At 34.2% G+C, this 25195-nt stretch overlaps 1 protein-coding gene across 50 annotated transcripts in view; it reads right to left on the bottom strand.

Annotated features, from left to right (window-relative positions):
- MAP2 (microtubule associated protein 2) overlaps positions 1–25195 on the bottom strand; it is a 316151-nt gene that overhangs the window by 48864 nt on the left and 242092 nt on the right. For 29 of the 50 annotated variants that reach the window (XM_074009956.1, XM_074009971.1, XM_074009963.1 and 26 more), the window contains 2 exons: positions 7477–7590; positions 5382–5459 (listed from right to left, as the gene is read on the bottom strand). In XM_074009956.1, coding sequence (XP_073866057.1) covers positions 5382–5459; positions 7477–7590 — 192 coding nt within the window. Of the gene's footprint in view, positions 1–5381; positions 5460–7476; positions 7591–24568; positions 24770–25195 lie in introns of those variants that run through there. The other 21 variants (XM_074009958.1, XM_074009965.1, XM_065525974.1 and 18 more) reach the window with 3 other exon arrangements.

The raw sequence follows: 25195 nt of genomic DNA, 5'->3' as shown, positions 1-25195 counted from the left end.
CTAAAATAACATTTGGTATTCTTAGTTCAACTCGGCACGATTTCGCAGCTGAGCAGATAATTGTCCAAGATCTGGCCTACAACACTGACTGAATCATAGCCCTGGCTTGTCACATGTCCTAGCCATTCATATTTCTCTCAGTGGATCTCTGGGGCTATAAACTCCCCATGTATGCAAGTTACTTCTAAAACTCCTGATATGTTCAATAGGGTACTTCCATGATCAATAAATGAAAATGGGATATGTTCCTCTCTGCTTTTCAACATTTATTTTCTGGGAGGTACCGCAGACTATAGTATAAAACTGAAGAATTTCAAGCTGAGAGTAAACCAATACTCATTGTTTTAACCTTTTGCAGATTCTGGCCATCTCTTTCTTGTTGTCATTGTTCTTTGTGAAAGTGCCAAAATTTAAAAACAGTCCAGAGCCTAGCTTCAGATCTATAGCATTTTAAAAAATGGTATTTTCTATTCTGAAAACTTTCACTCTAATCAGGAAACAACAAAAAGAATACCACAAAATTTGAAAGCTCCAGTGGAAAAAGTAGCTTCTTTGTAGTACTTGTCTGGCCTGGGACCAAGGCAACTTCAAAAAGAGTGTCTGGCAAAGTCCAATCTTCTCTTGGTACTGTGAGCTGTCTGTACTCCAAGTCTCTGTTGAAGACCTATAAGCCTAAAGTCCATCTACGTTGCAAGCTCTAGAGATATGCCGGGGAAGCTATGCTTTATGGGGACCAGGGAGGGCTAAGCCAAACAGGGCACTTGATTCTAATGATAATGATAGAAGACATTAGATTCTCATTCCTTATGGTGTTGTGCATGGCAGGTGCATCTGGATCACTCTCAATGGAGATGGAAGACATAATAATTTTAAATAAATAAATAATAAATGGAATATTTATTTTTAAGCTTTTTTTTTTTCTTAAAGGAAATTAGTATAGTAGCTTGTAACAAATAACTCTCATTTGAAGATAATTTACTTCCATAGTCTCACAGTAAGAACCTTGATAAGAAACAGCCTTAGGGATGTAGTGCAACCGTGATTGCAGAATTTAGATTTGGATTTGCATTCTGGATAAGACACTTATCCAGACATAAACCATGACATTTTGGGCAAAGGAGTGGAAATGAATATTATCTATCTTTGTGGGTTGCGGGGAGGATTAAATGAGAAGATATCTGTGAAAATGCCAAGCACAATGTCTGACTCCATACATCTTAGCATCTGTGTCTTCAGTGTACTCAAACAAGTTGTCAGGTACCTCTGTTCTTTCCCCTCATTTAACACATCAAAGTTGGAGTTGAGAAACATATGAAAAATTAAATTTATTTCACAACAGTTTGCTGTTTGAGGTCAGGATTGAATGTATGCATCCTTTTACTAGAAGTGGGCATGCTTCTGGGGACTCTGCTTTTGCCACAGAATATTCTATTTCATTTAATAATGTGTTATGCTAAAAACAGGGTAACCTTATATACCTTGGACTTCCGCCTAGTTCTTCTGCATAATTATAATCTTCAAAACTAAAGCTTACCTGCTTTCAATGGAGGAATAAACTTTACTTTCCCTAGTTTGCTTTCATTCAAACTTTTTTTTTTTTTTAATAAAGCATTTGAAAATTTACACTGGGCTAATGTAAGGTTTGCCATGTAAAACCCAGCCTTGGTATGCCAGCCTCCTTTGGAGACTGCATCTTGTGGAATGTTAGTGATTCGGTGCTTTTTGCTTGCTGTGGCATCACAGCATATGGTTGATGGCTGCTGGCTGCACTTACATTGTTCTCCACATTTCCAAGCCCTTTCCATTCTGCCAGCTTTTGACTGAGGACTCCTCAGTCTGCTGACTGTTACTGCTGCCCCAGAATGACATAAAGAGAAAACTACTTTCAGATGAGCGATGATTAGGTCACCACATCCATGACACAGGAAAACACCACCCTAGAATTCTGGAGCAAACCTAAAAGCGCAGAAAGAATCCTGGTTCTATGTTCAGATTATTCCATACCTTCACAGCCTTCCAAATTCTAATAGCTCAGTCCAAATGACAACTATTATGATTAGGCCAAAAAGAAAAAGGAGGTTAATTTGAAAACATCATAACCAGTACAGTTTTGGTTTACTGTACCATAGTTCCTTTTCTAAGTGTGCAGCTTGTTTCATTTTTTTTGATCAAAATCCCTTGTAAATGTTTTCCAGAATAAGCACATGTCCTGGGAATTACTAATATTACATTAATTATAATAAATATTCATAAATGATAGTAATTAACATTTTAAATTATTTTTGGTGGAAGCTCTCATGCTTTCCCTTTGGGAAAGAACAGCTTTAAAAAGTTTGATAATTAATAAAAAGAAAGTGTATCCTCAAAATCGCTGAATTAATCTAACAAAAGAGCTTTCTTCCATTTGTACAAAAGGATCAGACTGCAGCAGTCACTACTCCCTCAGATTAAAGTTGCTTTGAGGGTATCAAGGAGGGTAAATAATCCGCTAGATAAGGCAAAAAAATCCACCTGCTCCCTTTCCACCTGACCTGCTATAAGCAATATATTGATGGAATTTGGGCTGAGTATTTACAAACTACTTGGTTTGAAAAATTGAACAGTTCAATCCTGTCTTGTGACTTGTCACTAATTTATTTTCTGACAAAACTAAACTTAAAAAATACTTGTATATTACTTAAGTGTGGCTTAACATAAAAGACAAGCAGTAGTTTGTCTATACCACAAATCTTTTACATATTTAAGGTGAGAATATTATCTGGTCTTTATAGAGGTAGAGTTTATAAAATATATACATCTATTTTTCTTAAATCTCAAAAAATGGGTATACATTTAAAAGGAAATAATCAGAACTTCAGATAGTTCAATGCTTAAAAAATTAAAAATACAAGTTTGGCTTGAAAATAACTTTGAATTACTTTCAATAAGAGGTTAGTTGGTGTTTTCCTTGAATATCTTGAAACAGCTTGAAGAAAGTAATTCCAAAATATTAGGGAACTCTGGAAAGTTGACACCTAAGTTACCCAAATGTGAAGGTGATTCTACATTTTATTTATTTATGCTTTCATTATATCCATCATATTGCCCTACAGGAAGCAGGCTGGGTGAATTCCCAGATGGATGGGGGGCACTGCTTCTTTCCTTTCTGTTCCAAATTCCATATACAGTAAGAAGATTAAATGACTTGACCTCAAGCTGACTTTTGGAGTAAACCTATTCTGTCAACATCATATCCCTCTCTGGGTTAAGAGGATTCTCTGATGCTTGAAAAGCTTTAAGTAGGAGCTTAAAAACATTTTCCATGGCCTGAAGGAGGTACAAGGGTCATGTCAGGCTTCCCCCTGCATTCAGAGTGAAATCTAGGCCACTGACCCCAGCTGACCACGGCTTACTCTCACACTCCCCTCCACTGCTCTACTCTTTCTCACTACCCATTAGCCACGGACCACCTTCAGTTCCTGGGCCACTTCATCTTCTTGGGCACCTGAGCACCCTTGTGCTTTTTTCTATCTTTGTTTGGCCAACACTTTCTCCTCATGCTTCTGGTCTTAGCTACTTACCCATCCCCTCACCTCCCAATAAAATAAGATTTCCCTTGTAATATTTTAAAGCTCCCTATTCTTTTCCTTTTCAATGCTAATCCAATTTAAAATTATTGGTAAGTTTATTTATTGGATTCCTGTTCTTCACTAGATAGTGTTTGTTTTATTTATTTATATATTTATTTATTTATTTAGAGACAGAGTCTTGCTCTATCTGGAGTGTAATGGCGCCATCTTGGCTCACTGCAACCTCTGCCTTCTGGGTTCAAGTGATTCTCCTGCCTCAGCCTCCCGAGTAGCTGAGATATAGGTGTGCGCCACAATGCCTGGCTAATTTTTGTGTTTTTAGTAGAGACAGGGTTTCACCATGTTGGCCAGGCTGATCTCGAATTCCTGACCTCAAGTGATCTGCCCGCCTCGGCCCCCCAAAGTGCTGGGATTACGGGCTATAGTGTACTCTTTAAAAGCAGGGATCATGTCATTTTGTTCACTAGTATATACTCAGAATTTGAAGAGTACCTGAAATATTGTAGGACTCAGTAAATATGTGCCCAGTGAATGGATAAACACAAGGTCAAAAGGAACTTTTCAAACATATAAATTAAAAGATTAAATCACATTAACTAATAATCATTGGCTGCTATGCACTGATTATTATCCCTAACATTTCTTTTATTCCTCAGAAAAATTTAATTTGTTTATTATTTCAGGCAGTAAATTGGGAAAAAAAAGGGCTCAATTTAAGAAAGAAAAACCTTGCTAAGATAAATTTAGGTTTATAAATATGTAACAAAATAAAATTATATTAGAGTTGATAATATATGGTTCACTAATTCAATTTTTTATATTTAGGAAGTCAAAGAATATTTTAAATGGACCTAATTACAAATGATAAAAAGACAAGTCTTTTAAAATAAATGTTCTTCAGTCTTAAACACAGTAAAAAGGAAAAAAAAATGTGTGAATGAATAACATAAACACTTCTAAACTTCTGGTTTTAATATATGAAAACTAAGTAATATTGAAACAACAATGGAGCCCTAGTTCTCCTCTGCCTTTTCTTATAACTCTCAAACAATAAACAAAGGTTAACTGGTCTAAGAGAACCAGTAATTGTTCCCTTTTAAGTAGTGCCTTTCATCTCAAATTCTGAATGAATATTCTTCAAAGGCATCTTTTTGTTTTATCAATGAGAACTGAAAAGCTGACATGACATTCCATGGTGAGTAAGTTCATAAAAAGATCCATGGACAATAACAGGTCTCAACAGGAAAGAGTCATGAGCTCAGCTTCCAGTTCAATGCTCTCAACATCAGATTCATTCATTAACTTCTTCATTTATTAATTAATAATTATTAAATTTGCTACAGGTCAAGCCCTGGGGAAGGTCTTGGCAATATTATAGTGAGCAAAACAGATAATTCCTGACACTTTCATAAGGAAATGTTGATTTCATTGATAAATCTGACTCCTACTATTATGGAGATTACATTTATATTTATTTTAATTTTTGTTCAGTCACTTACAAGGTAGAATTGTATCTTCCTGTTAAAGCATTCTAAAGTGAATGGGTTCTCTACAGTTATTTTAGCAACTGAACACAAAATTATCTTCCTTAATCAAGCAGATTTCTTTTATTTACCAAATTCCTCTACTTTTGCTTTTATAAAAATAAGTGATTATTTATTTAAAGTCTTTGTTTCTTCTTCATTATTTGAAACAGATAGCTCCAAAGCTTGGTCACATACTAACCAATACCAAAGTCCAGAGCTTACTGATTGAAGTTCATTGTTCACTCTTTATCAGAAGACAAATCCTGAAAAGTCCAATAGGCCTTACCTTCCTCCACTGTGACAGTCTGTTCTGAGGCAGGTGATGGGGGTGGAGAAGGAGGCAGATTAGCTGTTTCTTCAGCTGCTAAAGATCAAACAATGGAAAAATGAGATGCAATAATTAATCCTTTTAGGCTGGTAGATGTGTAGGAAGTTCTGCCATTTGTAAAAAGACCTTTCTATAAAATCAGAAAAAGATTCAATAGTAAGCTGCATTTGATTTATTTTTAGGCCCATTACCTGATTCATGTATTTTTGAAAACCTAAAAAATAAGATAAGCATTTGATATTCTCCCAAAAAGTGATTTTATCATCTCTAGAAAAACAGATTAGAGATGCCTGCTAAAATTCCATCATTACTCTCATTAATGTGTCTACCTGTTCAATTAATAAAATATTTCATTTTGGCCCTAATTTACCATATGAAAACACACACAGGCAGGCAGACGTTTTTAGTCTGGATTCAGCTACTGACTGAAAAAACTATTAGAACTCTATTGTTCAACTGCTCAATCTGGAAACGTGTTATCTTGACCACTCATAGTTATTTTAGGGGACATATTTTTTAAACCTTTTGTTCACTGAGTCTAATTTCAAAACCCATCTTCTGTATGTATTCTCAGAAAAGGAAAAATAAACTTTCATAGCCTGAGCGAACTTTCAGACAAAAGCCATGTGCTGAGTAAACTTCTGGTCTTAGCAATCGATACACGTGAAGACGAACCAGAGAAAAATGTTCTAAAAGATGTAATTCATTTACAGTCAATCTAAGTTTTATTTTTCAAGACACTTACATGATTTGTGATCCCCTCATATGACAGTAAGAAATTTCAAAAGGAAATATTTCTCAATTAAGGCCAGTGGTTAAATCTATTTAAAATATTAGGGGAATTTCAATTTCATAAAGTAGTTAGTAGAGGCAGCTTTGGGATGACAGGTGACTTTTTAGTTCCTTATCCTATGGGCTTCTGCATGGTGTATTTTAAGATTTCAAGTTTTAAAAAATTGAGTTTTCTTTTCTTTCAAGGAATAAAAGTGAACAATAAACTGAAGGTTAATGTTTTAGATTAGATAATTCTTTATCTATGTGTTTTAAGAGAAAAATAGTCCTTAATAATTAAAAAATCCCACAGTACTAAAAATACTGAGTGTATTCTAAATTACTATTTTGGGAGGGAAGATTATTTTTATTATTTACTTTTTAATAGACAATTAAAGGAATACTGATCAAAAAATCAAATATCACGGATATATTAGACTGTAAGAGAGGGAAATGGATATGTGCTATTTTTAGGCCTTTAAAACCATACCTTTCTATGACTTGCGTGTATATACCTGTGAAATAAATATATATATTGAATTTAAGACAGTCTCCTTTCTTGTATCTCTTCATGTATATACATCTATCTATCTATCTATCTATCTATCTATCTATCTATCTATCTATCTATCTATCATCTATCTATGAGTAGGGGCAGCAAGGCTTTGACTGAGAGTGTTTCCTTTGGCAAGCATGCATTACATGACTTGCCTGGCCTAGAGGGCATTTGTCTTGTTACTAAGGGAGAGAACAGCACTCTCTCAGTGCCCTTAGATGAACCAAGTGAAGTTCAGTACTTCATATAAGATACAAAGTCATTCATGATTATAACAAAGCTCTGGCTATAGGTTTTGTGTAGTCAGTTCAGGAAGACCCAAACAAGGCTACAGTATAATCATTCACCAAAACCTGTAAAGGGAAATAATCATCTCTTATGAAAGTTTTAGTATATTATCTTTATGGGTGGAGCCATGAAATAATGCATTGGCTTTATTTTAACAATAACTATTTCTAGTGGTCCGGAAAATGAAAAAATTAAGGGCCCCTTAGGGAAAAGTCTAACTGTAAGCTCACTCCTCTAACTAAAGACTATGCAAACACTACAATGAACCAGTGGGAAAAGATGAAAATAGGTCCTAGTGCATACCCAGTTAAGGTGTCTGATGAATGTTACATGTAAGGATGAAGTACAAGATATGGCCTATCTTTTGAACATGAAGACTTTATCCTGTGATCAGGGTGCAACAGACACAGTGCCTGACCTGAGGATCTTCTCATTTACCTAAAGGCAGAGCTGCAGTCTGGTCTTTATGCTGAGCTTCTTTCTCTTGTTCACCTTTCAGGACTGCTACAGCCTCAGCAGTGACTACTTGAACTATCCTTGCAGACACCTCCTCTGTAATAAACAGTAACAAAATAAAATATAATGATGAGAAGTCTGAAACAGATAGCAAGAGGAAAAGTAACTAAACAGTATAGTGGGTTAGAATTCCATTTTCTTCCCCCTAAAAAGTACAATATACTTTTATAATTGCAGAGAAAACATAAACACATATATACAAAAAAGAAGAAGAAGAAAAGAAGTTGGTATTCTAGGAGCTAAGCTAAGCAAGCAAAATGAGCACAGAACTGAGAAAAAAATACTTATATGGTATTTGAACATTTTTTTTTTTTTGGCTTCAACAACAGAAATTTATTTTCAACTCTGAAGTCTATGACATCTCTGTAATAAAATGAATGTTTGTATCCCCTGCCCCCAAAGTCATATGTTGAAGTCTTAACCTCCAATGTGAAGGTAATTGGCACTTTATTTTGTAAAAGCTGTTTACAAAAATAGAAACAATTTAATTTCTTTATACCTAGTAAAACAAATTCAAGGAGAGAAGAGAGGATTCATTTTGAATTTAACTTAAATTTGTTTTATAGTTTTCTTATACTATTCTAAAAATGTAATTTATATAAGCTTGTGTGCTTGATATGCAGAAATATCATTATTTAAAATATGAAAACATGCCTCAAAATGTATATTTGTGGTTAAATAGCATTATCCAGGATCAGTGAAAATAAGATAAATTGTAAACAGGCAATGATATGTCAGATGGTCTCTTTCTAAAGAACTATGATTTTTCTAGATAGTAGATGTTTTAAAGATCTTTAAAGCCATATGACATAAAATCATCTCAGTTTCATTTTTTTTTTTAAAAAAAAGAGGGTTCAAAATTAAAATGATCAGTCTGTGAGACGCCAAATAACTAGTTTTTAGCATCCCTGACTATGATAATGTTCTTTCTCCTAAGCAGAACAATGGAAGAAATAACAAACACATAATCACAAAACTTTCTAACAGTCATGAGTGAATGACTAACAGAGATATATCAACTGTTTTAATGGTATGAAGGAAACATACTCACTCTCAGACCTGCTTAGCTATCTGTGTATCTAAAATACATCATTGTAATTCCATTCCTGATTATAGCTGGAAGCTATGTAACAAGTGATTAGCCATAACTGAGCAACATCCATCTATCTATCTATCTATCTATCTATCTATCTATCTATCTATCTATCTATCTATCTATCTATCTATCTATCTAATCTATCTACCTAATATATCATCTATCTACCTATCTATCTATCTATCTATCTATCTATCTATCTATCTATCTATCTATCTATCTATCTATCTAATCTATCTACCTAATATATCATCTATCTACCTATCTGCCTGCCTACCTACCTATGTATCTCATAGACCATGTTAGATATTTTGAGAATTTACCTTTAGAAGATGACTATTTTATTTCTAAGAGATAATACTATCTTATTAGCTGTTTGTTTTAGTGTTGGAATAGAATTTTTCAGTTACACCAGTTAAATAAATAACATTAACAGTCATCAAAGCATCATGAGGAAGATTATCTGCTATGCTACTCAGTGAAGAGGGCAGTAGAGAAGAAAGGGCTGTTTGTTTTCATAAAGCCAGGCTACTGGGTAGGGTTTCTCTGAACATTCTCTGAAGGGCTGGGCTCCTAAAGTGATGTTTTTTTTTCATGGGAAAGAGTACACAAAAAGGGCTACAGAAAATTAAATTAACTGTAAAGATATTGCTTAGACGTCTAAATTGTTTAATAATGTTACAAAAAGAATTATTTTAGGTTTTGAGAATCGCCACTTACATATATTAATTTTTAATGCAATTAAAATATATAAAAATCAATAGAGTGAGGTAGCCTCTTCTAGCACCCCAGTGATTTATGGAAAATTGAGTATAATAAAGAGGTGGAACAATCATGGCAGAAATTGGGATATATATATAGGACCTTTATGTCTTCTGGATCATTCTTGCATCTTTCTATTAGCATGTATGCAAACTGTAGTATCTTCCTATGGTATTTAGTACATCTCACACAGAATTGTCCTGGTTCACATGGCTTATCTCCCACACTATGTAAAGTTTCCCAAGTCAAGGACTCTCTTCTGTTATTGTTGCAATTCTAACTTTTAAGTTCAGGGGTACATGTGCAGCTTTGTTACAGAGGTAAACTTGTGTCTTGGGGGCTTGTTGTACAGACTATTTTATCACCCAGGTATTAAGCCTAGTACCCATTAGTTATTTTTCCTGATCCTCTCCCTCCTCCAATCCTCCACCTTCCAATAGGCCCCAGTGTGTATTGTTCCCCTTGATGTTGATGTGTCCATATGTTCTCATCATTTAGCTCCTACTTATAAGTGAGAACATGCAATATTTGGTTTTCTTTTCCTGTGTTAGTTTGCTAAGAATAGTGGCTTCATCCATGCCCTGGCAAAAGACATGATCTTGTTCTTTTTTATGGCTGCATAGTATTCCACAGTGTGTATGTACCACATTTTCTTTATCCAGTCTATCATTGATGGGCATTTAGGTTGATTCTATGTCTTTGCTATTATGAATAGTGCTGCAATACACAATTCTTGAAGCTTCTCTTACTGAGTTTTACTCAGATTGGATGCTTAACAGGATTTTTTTTTGACAGAATGGAAAATTAATATGAAAGGTTTTGTTCATAATGTTTACAAAAATTCAGAAATAAGTCATGCTTGTTACTACATTTAGTAACCTTAAAACCTCAAATTATCTTATTTACTCTATTATTAAGAATTTGATATATATATATATCAAAACAGTATTTCTTAAATGGGGATCCTGCATTCTTGTTTAACTATTGATAAATATTTTTAGAGCCTGAGAGCGTTTTACATGTATTAATTTTTTTTTAGATTGGGAAGATAATCCAAAATAAATAAGTATCCATTGGTTATATGAGCAAATTATAACAGAGCAATTCTACATTATTTCAGTCTTTTTCTTTGGTATTGTATTTTAGGTTACAGTTTTGATACCATGGAGAATTATTTTAAATGTTGAGAGCTAATAAGAAAGGAGCGGTGGATTTAATACATAAAGGATGCAGTCATACAAGTGTAGCCCAAATAACATTGTGGTACACTGTATAAATAGACTTTGAAAATAGTTGAAACAGAGACAAAAGGAGAATAGAAGTATTACTTGTCTCCGGTTCAGTATAGAAATGTCCAACTTAAACAAAGGCACGGTATCAGCCAGTACTATATTTCAATCGTGAGTGATAATTTAGTTTCAGCAAAGCAGTATCATTTATTGTAGATGAGAAGCAGCAGAGAGTTTGAATATTACTGGTTTCGTTGTTTTGGAGAAAATGAATTTATAAGTGTGTTTATGTCCCATAATGGAATTAGAACTCATGAATAAGTTAATTTTATTTTTGTACATTTTTAACCAAAAGTTGTAAAAAAAAAAAAAAAAAAAAAAAAACTTAATCCGAGGGAGAATTGATAAATTTTTTCTTCTTTGAAGGAATTTAAGAGAATTTGAGAAACATTATTTTAGCATAGTCAAACAAGCTGTTGGCTTAACTGACATGTTATCTTTAGGATTTTTTAGAAAATAATATTGTTAAACTTTTTCAAATAGGGCATAACACATTTTATAATACAAAGTTCACCAGTGAATTTAGGAAAACAGGAGCCTAAGAATGTTCTGGGAATTTCAGTTGGTCCAATTAATTGAAAATCTTCCTCTAAGTAAGGGTTGCCATTAGCAGAGACAGAAGCATTCTTAAGGAAGGAAGAAATGGGCTTCTTTCCCTGGAACCCTCATCAGCAGATCTACTGGGTGAGCGTCATCCTTATAGCATGGCTCCTGGGGACACGAGCAGATTCACTCAGGGTTTGTGTAAAGTTCAGGGCAGATTAACGATAAAGTTTCCAAACAAACTCAGAAGACAAGGAAAGACAGTCACAAAATCAGACCTAGAAAAATATAAATGTAATGATTATGATGTGTGTGATTATATATATAATTTCTTCACTGATTCTACATTTGTCTATTAAATGCCTCATCCATCCATCCATCCATCCATCCAGTCTTTCTATATATTTAGGGGATTACTGATTGCTGTTTTTTGTTTGTTTGTTTGTTTTTTACAGTACACATCAGAGGGAATCTCACAGACTTTAATTCAGAAAAATGTGGGTACAAATTCCAGCATTGCTACTTTCTAGTTATTTCATACTATGAAATGTGCTCAATCTCATTTTTCTTTGATGCCTTATCCATAAAATGGAAACAATTTTAGTACCTGTCTCAGAGGTTGTTGTGGGGACTCAATTACATAATTATATTAACAAGCTTGCCACATAATTATATAACGGTCTGGAATACAAATAAAATAAAAACTTCCAGATAGTCCTTCACCAACGCATCTTTATTTTCCCCTAGTCATGTATTTTTCTGAGTCTTCTACTTCAATATTTCTGCTTTAAAGAAAGAGCAATCGTGATATGCACTAAAGGTCAGCCCAACTAGGCTATTGTTATTATAACCATCTGAAAATATAGTTAATCCAATATCACTGATGTTGATGGCTACGTTAATGGACAAGGGAAGTATTTTTTTCCAAGACAAAGATATGAGAGAAGTAAATATTGTCTTTGTTATTTATTTTCTGGTTTCACACCCAATTTCCTGGATGCATAGGTCCTGGGCTACCATCTGCTCAAGATTCCGTCCAGCAAGTACCAATTCAGGACTGTCTATTCTAGACAGTGCTCTATAAGGTATGATAATCCTGTCTAATTCTGAACACAATTGGTGACATGAAAAATTCTCTTGATTAGACTACATTTTAATTTTCCATTGCTTACTTTTTCTACCTTCTATTCCTGTAGAATACTTTTTTATACTTTCTATTCTTTTATTCTTGCTTTGTCTTCCAAACATATGTGTAAAGTTATAAACAAGACTTAGTTGTTTAGAAGACTAAAGATGAATCTAGATTACACATAAATTGGGGAATTATTATTCATTACATGTAATTGAAAGGTAGCATTGATCTTCATAGCTGAAAACATTAAACAAACATAAAACTGCTTATTGTAATCTGATATTTTGAAAGGCTCAATTATCTTTCTTTCGAACTTCTAAAATGTTCTGGCACTGGACATTTTTTAGTTTATGTTAGAAATTATCTTAGTAAATAAGTGTACATAATATGTTTTTGTATTCTTTCTCTTGTGAATGTTCCATTCTCTCTTTTGTGAATGAATGTCAGGATTTTGATGTATTTAACAGTAACTTTTGCACTGCAGTAAGACCCTTACATTGGTATTTGAATGCAATTTGCTATTATTTGTTATTATTTTATCATATTGATATTTTATCAATATGATGAGACAATTTCTATAAGTAATAATCTTATAACATGACTGTAAAGTCATGTCACAGCTATGCATGAGTGACAACTTGGATCTGCTCTCAAATCAATTAGAGGGAAAACATTAAAAAGGAACCTTTCTAAATAAAATTCATCTCATAATTTCCAAAAATGCTATTGATTAAAGATTGATAAGAATAAAGGATTTAAATATCTAATCCAGGCAGTAGAGCAATAGATGATAGCCCATCATCACTATCCAGGTAAATGCCTGAAGACAAAATGTGAAATCTGTCTTGAAAACTTTTCTTGGGAAACAAAGATGGGGTCAGTATTTAGAAAAGAGAATCAAAGTAGTCCTCTGGAAACAAAAAATACCTTTTCTTCCTATTAAGGAAATATATTGGTGGAAACAAATACAGGAGATTAATAAGTTTGAGAAACTAATTGAGAAATGCTGTCATCCACTGAAAACTACTTGATGAAACCCAAACAGTATCATGCTAAGCTACTTAAACATTTCACCTAACTAATGAATAAACATCACACTGTTATAAAAGGTTATTAAGCAACCTTGTATGGCAAGTTGTTACAGTAGGCACTTTCATTTCTTGTTGATGTTATTCAATACACATATTTACACATTGTCCAGATGGGAAAAACTGGCAAAATAATGGATAAAGATATGCTTGTCCCATTTAGACATTGTTATGATTTACATCAGTATTTTATATAAAAGTAGGTTCTAGTGTCACCAAACCTGGGATCAAATCCGTCTCCATCTCTTACTAGCCAAAAGACCTTGGTTAAGTAACAATCTCTCTAACCTTCAGATTCCCCATCTGTAAAGTGGGAATAAAAGTAGTATTCATCTTTTGGTGTGTTGTAACAATTAAATAAAATAATATAAATCAAGTGCTTATTTAAATTAGGTACCACTGTTTTAATCACTCTTGATGTCCTGTTATCATTGAATTCTATGAACATCATTTGATTGACAAAATGTAGGTAAGATCTGAAAGTTTTTGTCAGACACTGAGATGATTCTGTCATTTTTCCCAATGAGTACCTCCTTGCTTAAATGCTGGGCCACTACTGGGACCCTAACAAACAATACATCAGGCTCCTGCCACTGATTATTTAAACTAAAAGGTACATAAAGTAAACTTTGCTCTACTGTCATATCATACTACTCAGCAGTTATAGCCATCATGACCTTCTGTTTTTTTCCCCAATGCTGATTCATGCTGCACCACTGCCATGCTCTTCTGATCACACTATTTGCCACAACAAAAATGTTAAGACAACCTCAGGCTTTGCTTTTAGCACATTTTTAAAGTTATTTTGTTATATTTATCTATCAATATTGCTTGGTTGATTAATAACAAGAGCAACGGAGATGAAACTTTTTCAATGATCCTGGAAGTTTCAACTTGTTTCTGAGTGATATGTAACATTGTTTGTGGACCCGTAAGTTTGATTTTGAATTCGTACCCTGTGGTTTTTCAGCAGGACCAGCTATGATTACTTGAACGTGCAAAGGTTCACCAATTAGACTGTGAACAAAAAAATCCAAGCACCTCGGCATAGGCTTGAGAACATATTTTTGTTGATTTCTTTCAGGTTGTTAAGAGAGAAGTAAGAGACAGTGGCTGTAAATTCAACCATATGGAATATAAAAGCCTGTAAATGTTTTAAAAATCTTTGGTATAACAATGTTGTGTTCAAAGAAAACGACAAATAAGCTTACCGTACGCTTGTGGAAGAAGGAAAACAAAACAATTTTAGACAGAATGCTCCTGTCAAGAAAAGGTTTTTCTCAGTAGGGTACAGAATGGTTGCCTAGGAAACCAATACTAATTGCTGCTGCTGATGGAAACTAATCAACAAGGAAAGCACTGTGTAGTTTGAAGCACTCTGCTAAACAAAGACCCTAGACGAATTCATAAAAATAGGGAAAGAAGAAAAGTTCTTTGCTTCTACTCCTTGCTCAATTTGGAGAGTAAATGGTTCCTCTGAAACTATTTCCTGTAATCAACTGATGAGGAAATTAAAAGAGCAAATTCTTGGGTTTTTGTTTGTTTGTTTCCCTGGCACCTTTGCATTAATTAGAGGCCAGCATTGGCATGTCTCACCCTAGACAGACTTCTATTAATCTCAGGGGTCACACTGGCCAACACTACAGCTACAGATCTTTGCCCACCAGCTTTTTTTTTTCTCCCCAGATATTTCTTCTAAAGATTTAGTGATTAAAACAAGGATCAATTTCGTTTATGGGGAAAAATGCATTTGAGGTGAAGTTAGTTAACAAAGACAAATGCATTTAAGATAAAGGAATTATGATGGCACAAAATTCGGCTCTGATGGGTACTTAAATTTAAGAGAATTTATTTTGCACCTGTTATAGACAATGGAGCTATTCTTAGTCATTAGGGGGATACAAAGATGAGTAAGATACGGTGTTCCTACATTTAAATTTTGTTTAAAGAGGGGCAATCTTGTTGAAGGACATGTTTTATTTTTCTTCTTTAAGATTTACTAGTAGTGGCCACAAATGTTGACTGATCCTGCCACAGTCACTCATATGGTCCTCTTAGGAAATGGATTTACAAATTGGTAGACTAGGATTGTGAGTACAGTGTATAATTATAGGATAATTTTCCCTCTCTTGCTCTTTTTTTTCCTGTACCTCCACATACATGCTCAAACCCACAATCTTGTTTAGATTACACCTTAATGTACTCAGATGAAGTCTTTAGAGTTTAATAGAACTGGCCTAGCATTTAAATTTGGTCAAGGAGGAAAATGTAGTAAATTAATACTATTATCAGTGAAAGGACATCATAGGTTAAAAACACTACATTACGGAGTCAAAAGTAATTAGAAAAGCACAAATCAGAGATAGTACCTACTGTAAAATTTTGCTTCTAATTTTAAGTGCCCAGCTGAAAGTAGGGAAACAGAAAACACATTTATGCAGAAGAAATACAGTAAGCCAATATCATTACAATTTAGCTTTATATTTATCATGTTCTAGTTAAGGTTTTCTACTGCTGGTGGTATTGGGGGTGTCCAATGGAGTAATGTATTGCATTTTTATGCTGTTTGTGGCCCATATATTACACATTTACTGATTAACTAAGGTTGTAATTTTTTATCAATCTTCACTTGAGAAAGACAAATTTCTAGAGAGGTTTGCTCCCCTGAAATTTTCAAATAGCTTTAACACCAACAAATTGAATCCAATCATCAAGGCACTGAGGGAACTGACAGTACTTTTGGAACTCTGAAATGTTCTGTTTTGAATCTCGTCAAAACTGTTACAATTGTACTACTCTTTGTAGATGTGGGGAAATTGGATTATATTCTCTTCTTCATTAAGTTTTAAAATACATGACATTGCTAAAGGAATGTAGCATGAGACATTTTAAATAATATTAGTGGGAAAATAAAATACCAATAAAACAAAGAGACCTTGAATAAATCCACCCTGAGAAAGAGTAACTGTGAGATAAACAAAATATAAAATATAGTGTGCTTGCAGAAAAGCAATAGTGTGTGTGTGTGCGTGTATGTGTGTGTGTGTGTGTGTGTGTGTGTGTGTTTATGCACGTGTTAGTACTCATGCACATAGAGGTCTGTCCATGCTTTTAAAGTCTCATCTGTATGTGGATACCTCACAGGTCTTGGACACAAGGAGCAAGGCTAGGGTTTCTTATGGAGAAATCAATGCTTCTATAGCTGCAAAACATAGGAATGTCAATGCTGGTCTGAGACAGAGGATATGATGGAAAAAATAATTCTAGATTCTAAAAATATGTCATTGGAATAAACTTTTGAAATTAAGTTCTCTATATACCAAGAATAGTCTTTACTAGTTACCTCTGTAAACACAGATCTTTCTTCTAGGAGAAGCTATATTTGTTACAATAAAATGGTAAAGATCAGCAGCTTAAATAACTTTTGTTTGATCCTTCTCTCTCATCCCTAACATAACTTAGCAAATTTTTGGAGGCCTTGTGACCTAGAATCATATGGAATTTAGGAGCCATGTGATAGGAAAAATCACTTTGTTCAAAATACATCATAAGGTACACTCAATGGTCACATGGAAAAACCAACATGACTTCTGCATAATTAGATTAAACCTCCTTATTTTACTCTTTATTAAACTCCTTATTAAAACTCCATAAGTTCTTAAACTTCCTTTCCGTCCCATCACCTTTCTAAGAATTCACAAACAGCAGCAATCATCAACCTAATCTGCTTTCTTCTTAGCAAGTTTCTCACTAACTACTAATGTTGTAAATAAGTGACTGTTCATTTTCTATGCCTGCATATTTTATGTCATTATAGCTACAAAAGTATTGTCTGCAAAGATTCTCTCTACACAAGCACCTGAAATGACTTGGCAGACTTTAAAAGTCAATATTAAATAGACATGGTAGTTCTTCATAATTTTCAAATCATAACTGAATATATAATCAGATAATCATGTTTTAGTAACTTATGGGGGGAGGTACAGTAAAATCAATTACACTATGAACTTCTGAAAACTGAAATACCTACTTAAAAAAAAGAAAAAGTAAAGTAAATTTGAACCATCCTACTATTCTTTCTTTAATAATGCTGTTAAATAAAAGCTCAGCCACAACCAAAGAGAAGGGGAGCACCTTCACTGGAAAAATTCTAAATATGTAAAATTGATGATAGTTAAAACACTGTTTGCCAGACCTGTAAGTAGCAAAATCAAGAGACTTTGCAAATCTTCTTTTTATAGCAAGAAGTGCAAGGTCAATGGCATATTTGTATTTGATACCATTATGATAGTACAAAGCAAAGACTTTAATAGAATTTTAAAATTTCTTCATGCCAAAAATATTCTAGAATAAAGATGATTTCTTTTAGGTTCTGTATTGATAAATGCATCCCATGGAAAATATTATTAAATACATTTCTTAATTTTAATTCTTCATTATGTAAGACAAATAAAAAATAAATAATAATAATTTCAAAAGTACCTTGAGAAATTTGCAAATAACATACCAATCTTTAGAACACATCTCTCGGACGTTTGTTGAAATAAAATTTTACATTGATGATTTTGCTTCGATGTTGTTTATTTATGTCATTTTCTGTAGCTGCGTCTCTCGACTGTATTGCTTCTCATTGATAGCAAGCACACCTCTAGAAGTACCTTCAAAGCGTGAATTCCATCTCTATTATACCTATACTTGCCAAAGAACTCACTCTTTACTTGAAGACAATGAAGTTTTATATCAGAATAGAAATGATATCTAGAAGCACAAAACTATAACTTGTTATTGTGATAGCTCTGGTTGTCCTATTGTAGGAGCCCAGCAGAAAAAGAAAGGTAGATAAAATTTGATGGAGTGGTAGAGTTGAGAAAAATGTAAGAACAGGATGCTGTCTAGGTAGGTAGCCTGATATAGGGCAAGGAAATTAAGCTTTGTAATGGGATTTATGGCGGGATTTTAGGCATATGAGCATATGCCTGCTGACTTGAAGAAAATGAAGAGATGGGATTGGGGAAGCAGATAGAAAAGTGCTGAACTCATGTTTCATTTACTTTCTAATTCCGCATAGGGCTGGTCCTAGGTAGGCAGATATTACTATACCCCTACAACATACTTGGTCTACGAAGAGAGCTTCATTTGGAATGAGAATCACAATCTTATGGAATAGATACGTGGGGCTTGCTGAGGATATGGAAAATCAGATTTCATTAAAAGGCTTTAAAATTTTTAGGAAAATATTACAATGAAAATTCAGTTTACTATGATAATATATGAAAAATATATTATTTTCTTCCCAACATAGAAGAAAAATTTCTAAATCAGGACTTGTACCTTTGTTTTCCAAAATGAAATTACAATTTCAGTATTTCATGTACAGGAGCCCTGATCATGAAGCAGTTGACCAATTCTTGGGTGTAAGAATATGCCTAAAAATAGCTTGGTTTCTCAGATTCCTTTCCTTTCCCTTTGCTAGTTTATCAGTCATTTTTCTCCCAACTTTTACAGAGGCCACCCCCTCCAAAAATATTTTATGTGAGTTTGTAGTTTGGGTTTGTTTTCTTAAAAAAATTGTGAAAGTAAAAATTCTCATAAAAGTAGAGAACTTTGTTGTTTTTGCTCTTTTTCTTGGATAGTTCTGAAATGCACGCATGAAACAAAGAGGCAGGAATGACATGATCTGAAAACAACTAGAAGGTGATCAAAAACTATAGGAAGAGTAGTATTGTTTTAATGCAATCATTATGTTAATTAAAGTGTCTTACCTGAAACTTTATAGCATAAAATACAAGAAATACCTCAACATTTTAAATAGAGTTTAGAGTGTCCAAAATACTCTTTTAAAAGAAAATTTCATATTTTCATTTTCCCACAGAACTGGTAAAGAAAACCACTTTCTATTTACATACTGTAGTTTTTCCACATTCAGTTGTATCAAAGAACACAGGGAAAAGTTGAAACTTACCATTATTCAGGCCTCCGGAGACTTAAGCATTTCCAGTTAGAATTGAAGAAATGCTCAATATTATAAAATTTACTTTAAAATAAGTATAATTTGGGGGAGTTTTTTTTTCTTCACATCAAAAAAATTAAATTCAAACTTATCTAGTAATTCCATCATAAGATGATAAATTGTCAACTAGAGTAATTTATGTTCACCCTTAAAGAGTGAAATCCAACTAGAAAGGGAACCTGTGTCACCAAAATAGCCAACTCCTTGAACAGTATTTTTGATGTTGTATTAGGATCATATGTGCAAGTTAAATGTGCTCTGCAGAGCATTTCATAACACATTTTTCTTCAGGATGGCAGATATTTACATGAGAGCAGCGGACTATAGTTATCCGAACTGAATGAACTTCCTCTCTTAAAATGTGACTTTTGTTAAGTGGCTACTATATTTGCTTCAAACTTAATTATTTGCTTCTTTTCTTATAGCAATCAGGACTTCTAAAAAACTAGATGAGAACTGGCTTGGAGAAAATAAATATCTTACATGCGTTGTGATCTACACCAAGTTAGTGCAATATTTGGAGAAAAAGCCACGTTCCCCAGGTCAGCATTTGTGTTCCAGTAAAGCTCAAAGGAAAGCAAGTTTATTCCAATTTTTTTAAAGCTTTAGTCACAAATCTATTTTTCAAGCTGATGAGAAAAATAACCAAAGTCAATTTTTAAAGAAAGACATAAACAAACATGGGCTGAAGATGCAAAATGCAATAAGGAGAAAAAGTATCCTGTGAACTGATTTATTTTTTTAAAGCGCTTATAAAAGTAAGTTGATAATTATTATTGCTATTATTAGTTTCCTCCTTGCAGAAGAATTTCACTAAAAACACTGAGATACTTAATGATTAGATTTAGAAAATGTAAATGGGAGCATTTTCATTCAAATATGTCAAAGGAAAAAAGAAAATTATGGATCACAGGAAGCTTTTATTAAGTGAAAAATGAAAACTAAAATGAAACTAAGGAATTATATTTAACTGAAATCACAATATTTTCCTAAAGTTAATGTATAAATTTCCTAATTTGATATGAAAATGTTGTTTACTATCTAAGAACTCATTTGCAAATAATTTTATAGACTCAAAGATGAAATAGAGAAAATAAAGGGCATTGGTGACATTTGGTCTTCAAAAATAGGATACATAATATCTTTCCAAGATGATACTGGTATACTCCTTTAATGGAGGCACATATTAAATCCATGACTTAGAATATCCAAATGCTTTAAGATTTAGATTGCCCATTTGTCAGAAATGAGATTTACTTGAGCTCCTGACCTAGAACAGCGCAGCAATCCTTATTTATAGTCAGAGGATCAAAAAGGACATGCATTATAGAGTTCCATTTACAGGATATTTCGGTGGCATTTTCAACCCAAGCCAATTATTACACTGGCCTCAATTCTGCAGAAATGAACATGAAAATTTTTTCTGTATCTGTGTATTTCTTAACCACTAGATTATCTTTTAGAAAGTTCATTTATCTGGACTTTTCATATTATTTTCAGTTCAGTAATTTTCATCATCAAGAAAATATCTCCAATTTGATATCTTATACAGCTATCGTCAGTCAAAGATATATTTTCTTTACTCCCAACTCTCACTCCCAATTTCAGAACAAGTTAAGTCTTCCACTATATATTTTCACTACAGTATTTTGGAGTTCCTACATAATTTCTTTCTGTCCTAACCAACAGTTCTAAAGTCCTTACTTTGAATCTCGACTGTTTTCAGTTTCTTGATTTACCTCTTCATTCTCAGTTTTCCCTTCTTTCTTTTCTTTTCTTTTGAGATGGGGTCTCACTCTGTCACCAGGCTGGAGTGCAGGGGCACGATCTCAGCTCACTGCAACCTCCACCTCCTGGGTTCAAGCGATTCTCCTGCCTCAGCCTCCTGAGTAACTGGGACTACAGGCGTGCACCACCAAGCCCAACTAATTTTTGTATTTTTAGTAGAGATGGGGTTTCACCATGTTGGCCAGGATGGTCTTGATCTCCTGACCTCATTATCTGCCTGCCTTGGCCTCCCAAAGTGCTGGGACACAGGCGTTAGCCACAGTTTTCCTTTCTAACATAGTCTTTCCTGCAGATTTATTGTTCACAATGTAGTATAAATTTTGTAGACCATTTTGTTTATGTGATTTCCATTCTCACAACTATATATGGATACTCTCTCTCTTCTTCTTCTTCTTTTTTTTTTTTTTTTTTTTTTTTTTTGAGACAAGGTCTCACTCTGTTGCCCAGGCTGGAGTGCAGTGGCATTATCTCAGCTCACTGTAACCTCCACCTCCTGGATTCAAGCAATTCTTGGGCTGCAACCTCACGGGTAGCTGGTATTACAGGTGTGTGCCACCACGCCCAGCTAATTTTTGTATTTTTAGTAGAGGCAGGGTTTCACTATGTTGGCCAGGCTGGTTTCAACTCCTGACCTCAAGTGATCCGCCTGTATTGGCCTCCCAAAGTGCTGGGATTACAGGCATAAGCCACCATGCCCAGCCCTCTCTTCTTTATATTAATTCAAAAAATATGTTCTAGCACCCACATATTATAGAAAATAAGCACTGTGTTATATACAAAAAGGAAAAGAAAGATGAATGAAGTACAGGTTCTACCTCAAAGCATTTCCAACCTAGTGACTGGAATAAAAACAAATAACAAGTAACTTCAGTAAAATGATTGCTATGATCAATTGCATTAGCAAGATATAAACATGGTGCTTGGTGTTCAGAAGAGGAAGACTCACTTGAGAGAATAAAATCAACAACAGCTCTTTATCTTTAACGGTAGACTTCTGAGAACCTTTGCTGTAGGGTGGTACCCTTCCAAAATGTTTTTCCTATGACTTGTTGCAAAATGCTGCATGGGAATGAAAACACCACAATGTAAACTTGCCCATTTACATTCGGCAAATGTAACGTGTCACAAAAGAGAAAATTTTAGACCAGTCAGAGGACCGATCATTCATACTAGAGATACTTTGCAAGAATCAGAGGTGCTCATATGCCAGCATCACTTTGACCTTTGTTTCCAAATTAAAAATATGGATTTTCAGGATGCTTAAGCTGAATCATATGTATTTAGGACAATTTTTCTCTGAATCTTGATTCCTCCTTTCTTTTCTATTTTTGCCTAATGCCTTCTTGCATATTCCTGAAATTGACTGTATTTTACTCTTATTTCTGTGTTCTAATAACCACCCAGCATTTGCAAAAATTGTTAAAAGCATTGTTAAAAGTTGCATGAGAACCTATGACATATGCTTTCCCCTTCCTTTGCTCGTCAGCTTGGCTGGTTTTTGAATTGCATTTTCTATGAGTGTTGCTGAATGGTGACTCATTCAGTGAGACGAGCTACACAGTGAGCCGGCAGGACACGGTTTAGTGTCCTTTTCCCCCAGGACTCACGATGCCAGGTCAGATAATGCTGAAGCTACCAGGTCTGCAATGCAGCACCAGTTGTTCTGTTCATCCTCTCCTGATATGATTTCCAGACTCCCCTGACAGTCAAAGCACGTGCTTTATGTAATGTACTGGGGAGCAGTGAAGTGTGAGGGAATGAGTGGAAGAGAAAAAGGCTTGACACACTGAAGCAGAAAGAGTCAGTTTATCTCAATAGCTTGGGGGGAGAAAAGAGGAGTGATAACTGCTGGGTACTCTGCAGTCTACTTACTAACCTCCCAACCGCAATAAAATGAAACCCAATGCTAAATCGCAAGGCAGCATTTGGCATACAGTGGCAAATATCTTTCTCAGACATGCAGAAGTAATATAATCAAAGAATATATATATGTGTATATATATATATTTCACACTTAAAAACACATTATTGCTTGATAAGAAATATATTCTCAAGATATTTGAGCAACTTATTTGTTCAAAACCATTATATTTTTTATCTTATCTTTTTATCTTTTTCTCTTTTGTGAGGAGAAAATACTTCGAAATATAACAAAGGACAGATAAAGGCCATGCATAATCCTAACCAAAACAAAGGCTTAGACAGTCCGAAAATGAATATAGAAGACTCACTTCCATTACTTATTACTTTCATCTGTTCGCTAAATATAAAAAAGCATTTAAGAATTGTTTATAATTTTTATCTAAATGGAGGTGTTTTTAATATCAAAAAAATTGAAAAACGTTAAAAGAAAAATATGATGACAAACATGACAGCAAATTAGAGGAGAGAAAACTTAAGATCATGGAAAATACAGGATGAGAGAAAGGTCAAGTAAAAATTACAATGATAGTTAAATTATATTTGCACTTAAAAACAAACTAGAAAGAATAATTTTCACAAATAGGTCTGAATTGTCATTGGCACAAATCTGTTGCATTAAGATTCAAATTCAACAGAATAATTTTTAAAATGTCAGTGGACCAAAACATCTGAGAAAATACTTTTGTGTGTGTGTGTGTGTGTGTGTGTGTGTGTGTGTGCTTGTGATGTAGTTCTGACATTTAGCACAAAGCGAGACAAGAAACGAGACTGATTTCCACAGTGCATGGGAGGAATTTTCTTGAGGAACACACATAGAAGTATATGTTAATGCAATTAACCTCAGTTTTTAAATATCCTATTATATTGTGTTAGATAGAGCCTTGCTCTTCACAACTTGAAGTGTTTGTAGGCAATTAAAATTCCAAGGAATAAAATCATACCTCAATTTGTTGAGTCATAGGGTTTAATGGAAACAAGTCTTGAGAAACCAAGTCTTCCTCACATTTCGATTCAGAATTACCATCTTAAGAAAATCTCATCCTACCTTAAGACTTGACTAAAGAGCAAAGACAGATTTTTATGGGACAAAGTACCTTATAATTGTACAATGAAACAAAACTTTATCTGACGTTGGTTTTTTCCTCTAATTTGTAAAATATCAAAAGCTCTGGCTGGCAATACCTGCTATATACAACCTCATATTGTATCAAGAATAAAAGACACAATTCTTTATTATAATATCCATATAAGCTAGCCCTAAATTAGGTTCAAATCCTATTCATCAACAAGCCAAGCCAAATATTATGATTGAAACTAATCCCCACAACCAGCTTCACCTAGTAGAGAGACCACATAGGACAAAGCAAACGTGACAATACAAACCTTGTGGAACTGCCTTTTCTATCAATCCTTGTTCTTTCTCACTCTTTCTAGCCCCAGATGCCTAACCTTTAGAAGGAAAACACTGAAAAGATCCCCATTTTCTGTCCTCATCCCTCGGTGCCACCAGGCCCAGATGCTTCGCAGTGAGGCTGTGTGGTTTTCTGCAGATCCACCCTTGAATGCTAAATAACTGTTCTGCACACTCCTCTCTCTGCGGAGCTCAGGGAAATGGCAGCCAGAGCAATGAGTGGTTGGCATGGCAACTAGGAAAGGAAAATCTGCAACCTCTCGCATTGTTAGGCGAGCTTGTTTATTTGCTTGGGGGGGTTGGTGTGGATGGCTTTAGTCATTTTGCAGGAGAAATGGCTCAGTGCTATTCTGCTCTGCATAAATTAATATCATATTACATAGAATAGGCCATATTTTAAATGGGATGCTGACTCCTATTAGTAAATCGCGAAATCTAGAAACGGAGGCAGGGGAGAAAGAGAGAGGTGAGAAAAGGTAGGTTTGAATCTTTTGAGATTGAAAAGCAGAACAGAGAGAAAAGCGTTATGAAAGGCATATTCAGCTTTTTGCATGTGAGAGCTGCCAAACTTTTCCTTCATGTGTTTTCAAACTTAATAA

The sequence above is a fragment of the Macaca fascicularis genome, chromosome 12 (genome assembly GCF_037993035.2).
Source record: "Macaca fascicularis isolate 582-1 chromosome 12, T2T-MFA8v1.1".
NCBI lineage: Eukaryota > Metazoa > Chordata > Mammalia > Primates > Cercopithecidae > Macaca > Macaca fascicularis.
The sequence above is the reverse complement of the archived record's forward strand: the minus strand, read 5'-3'. Positions and strand labels throughout refer to the sequence as shown.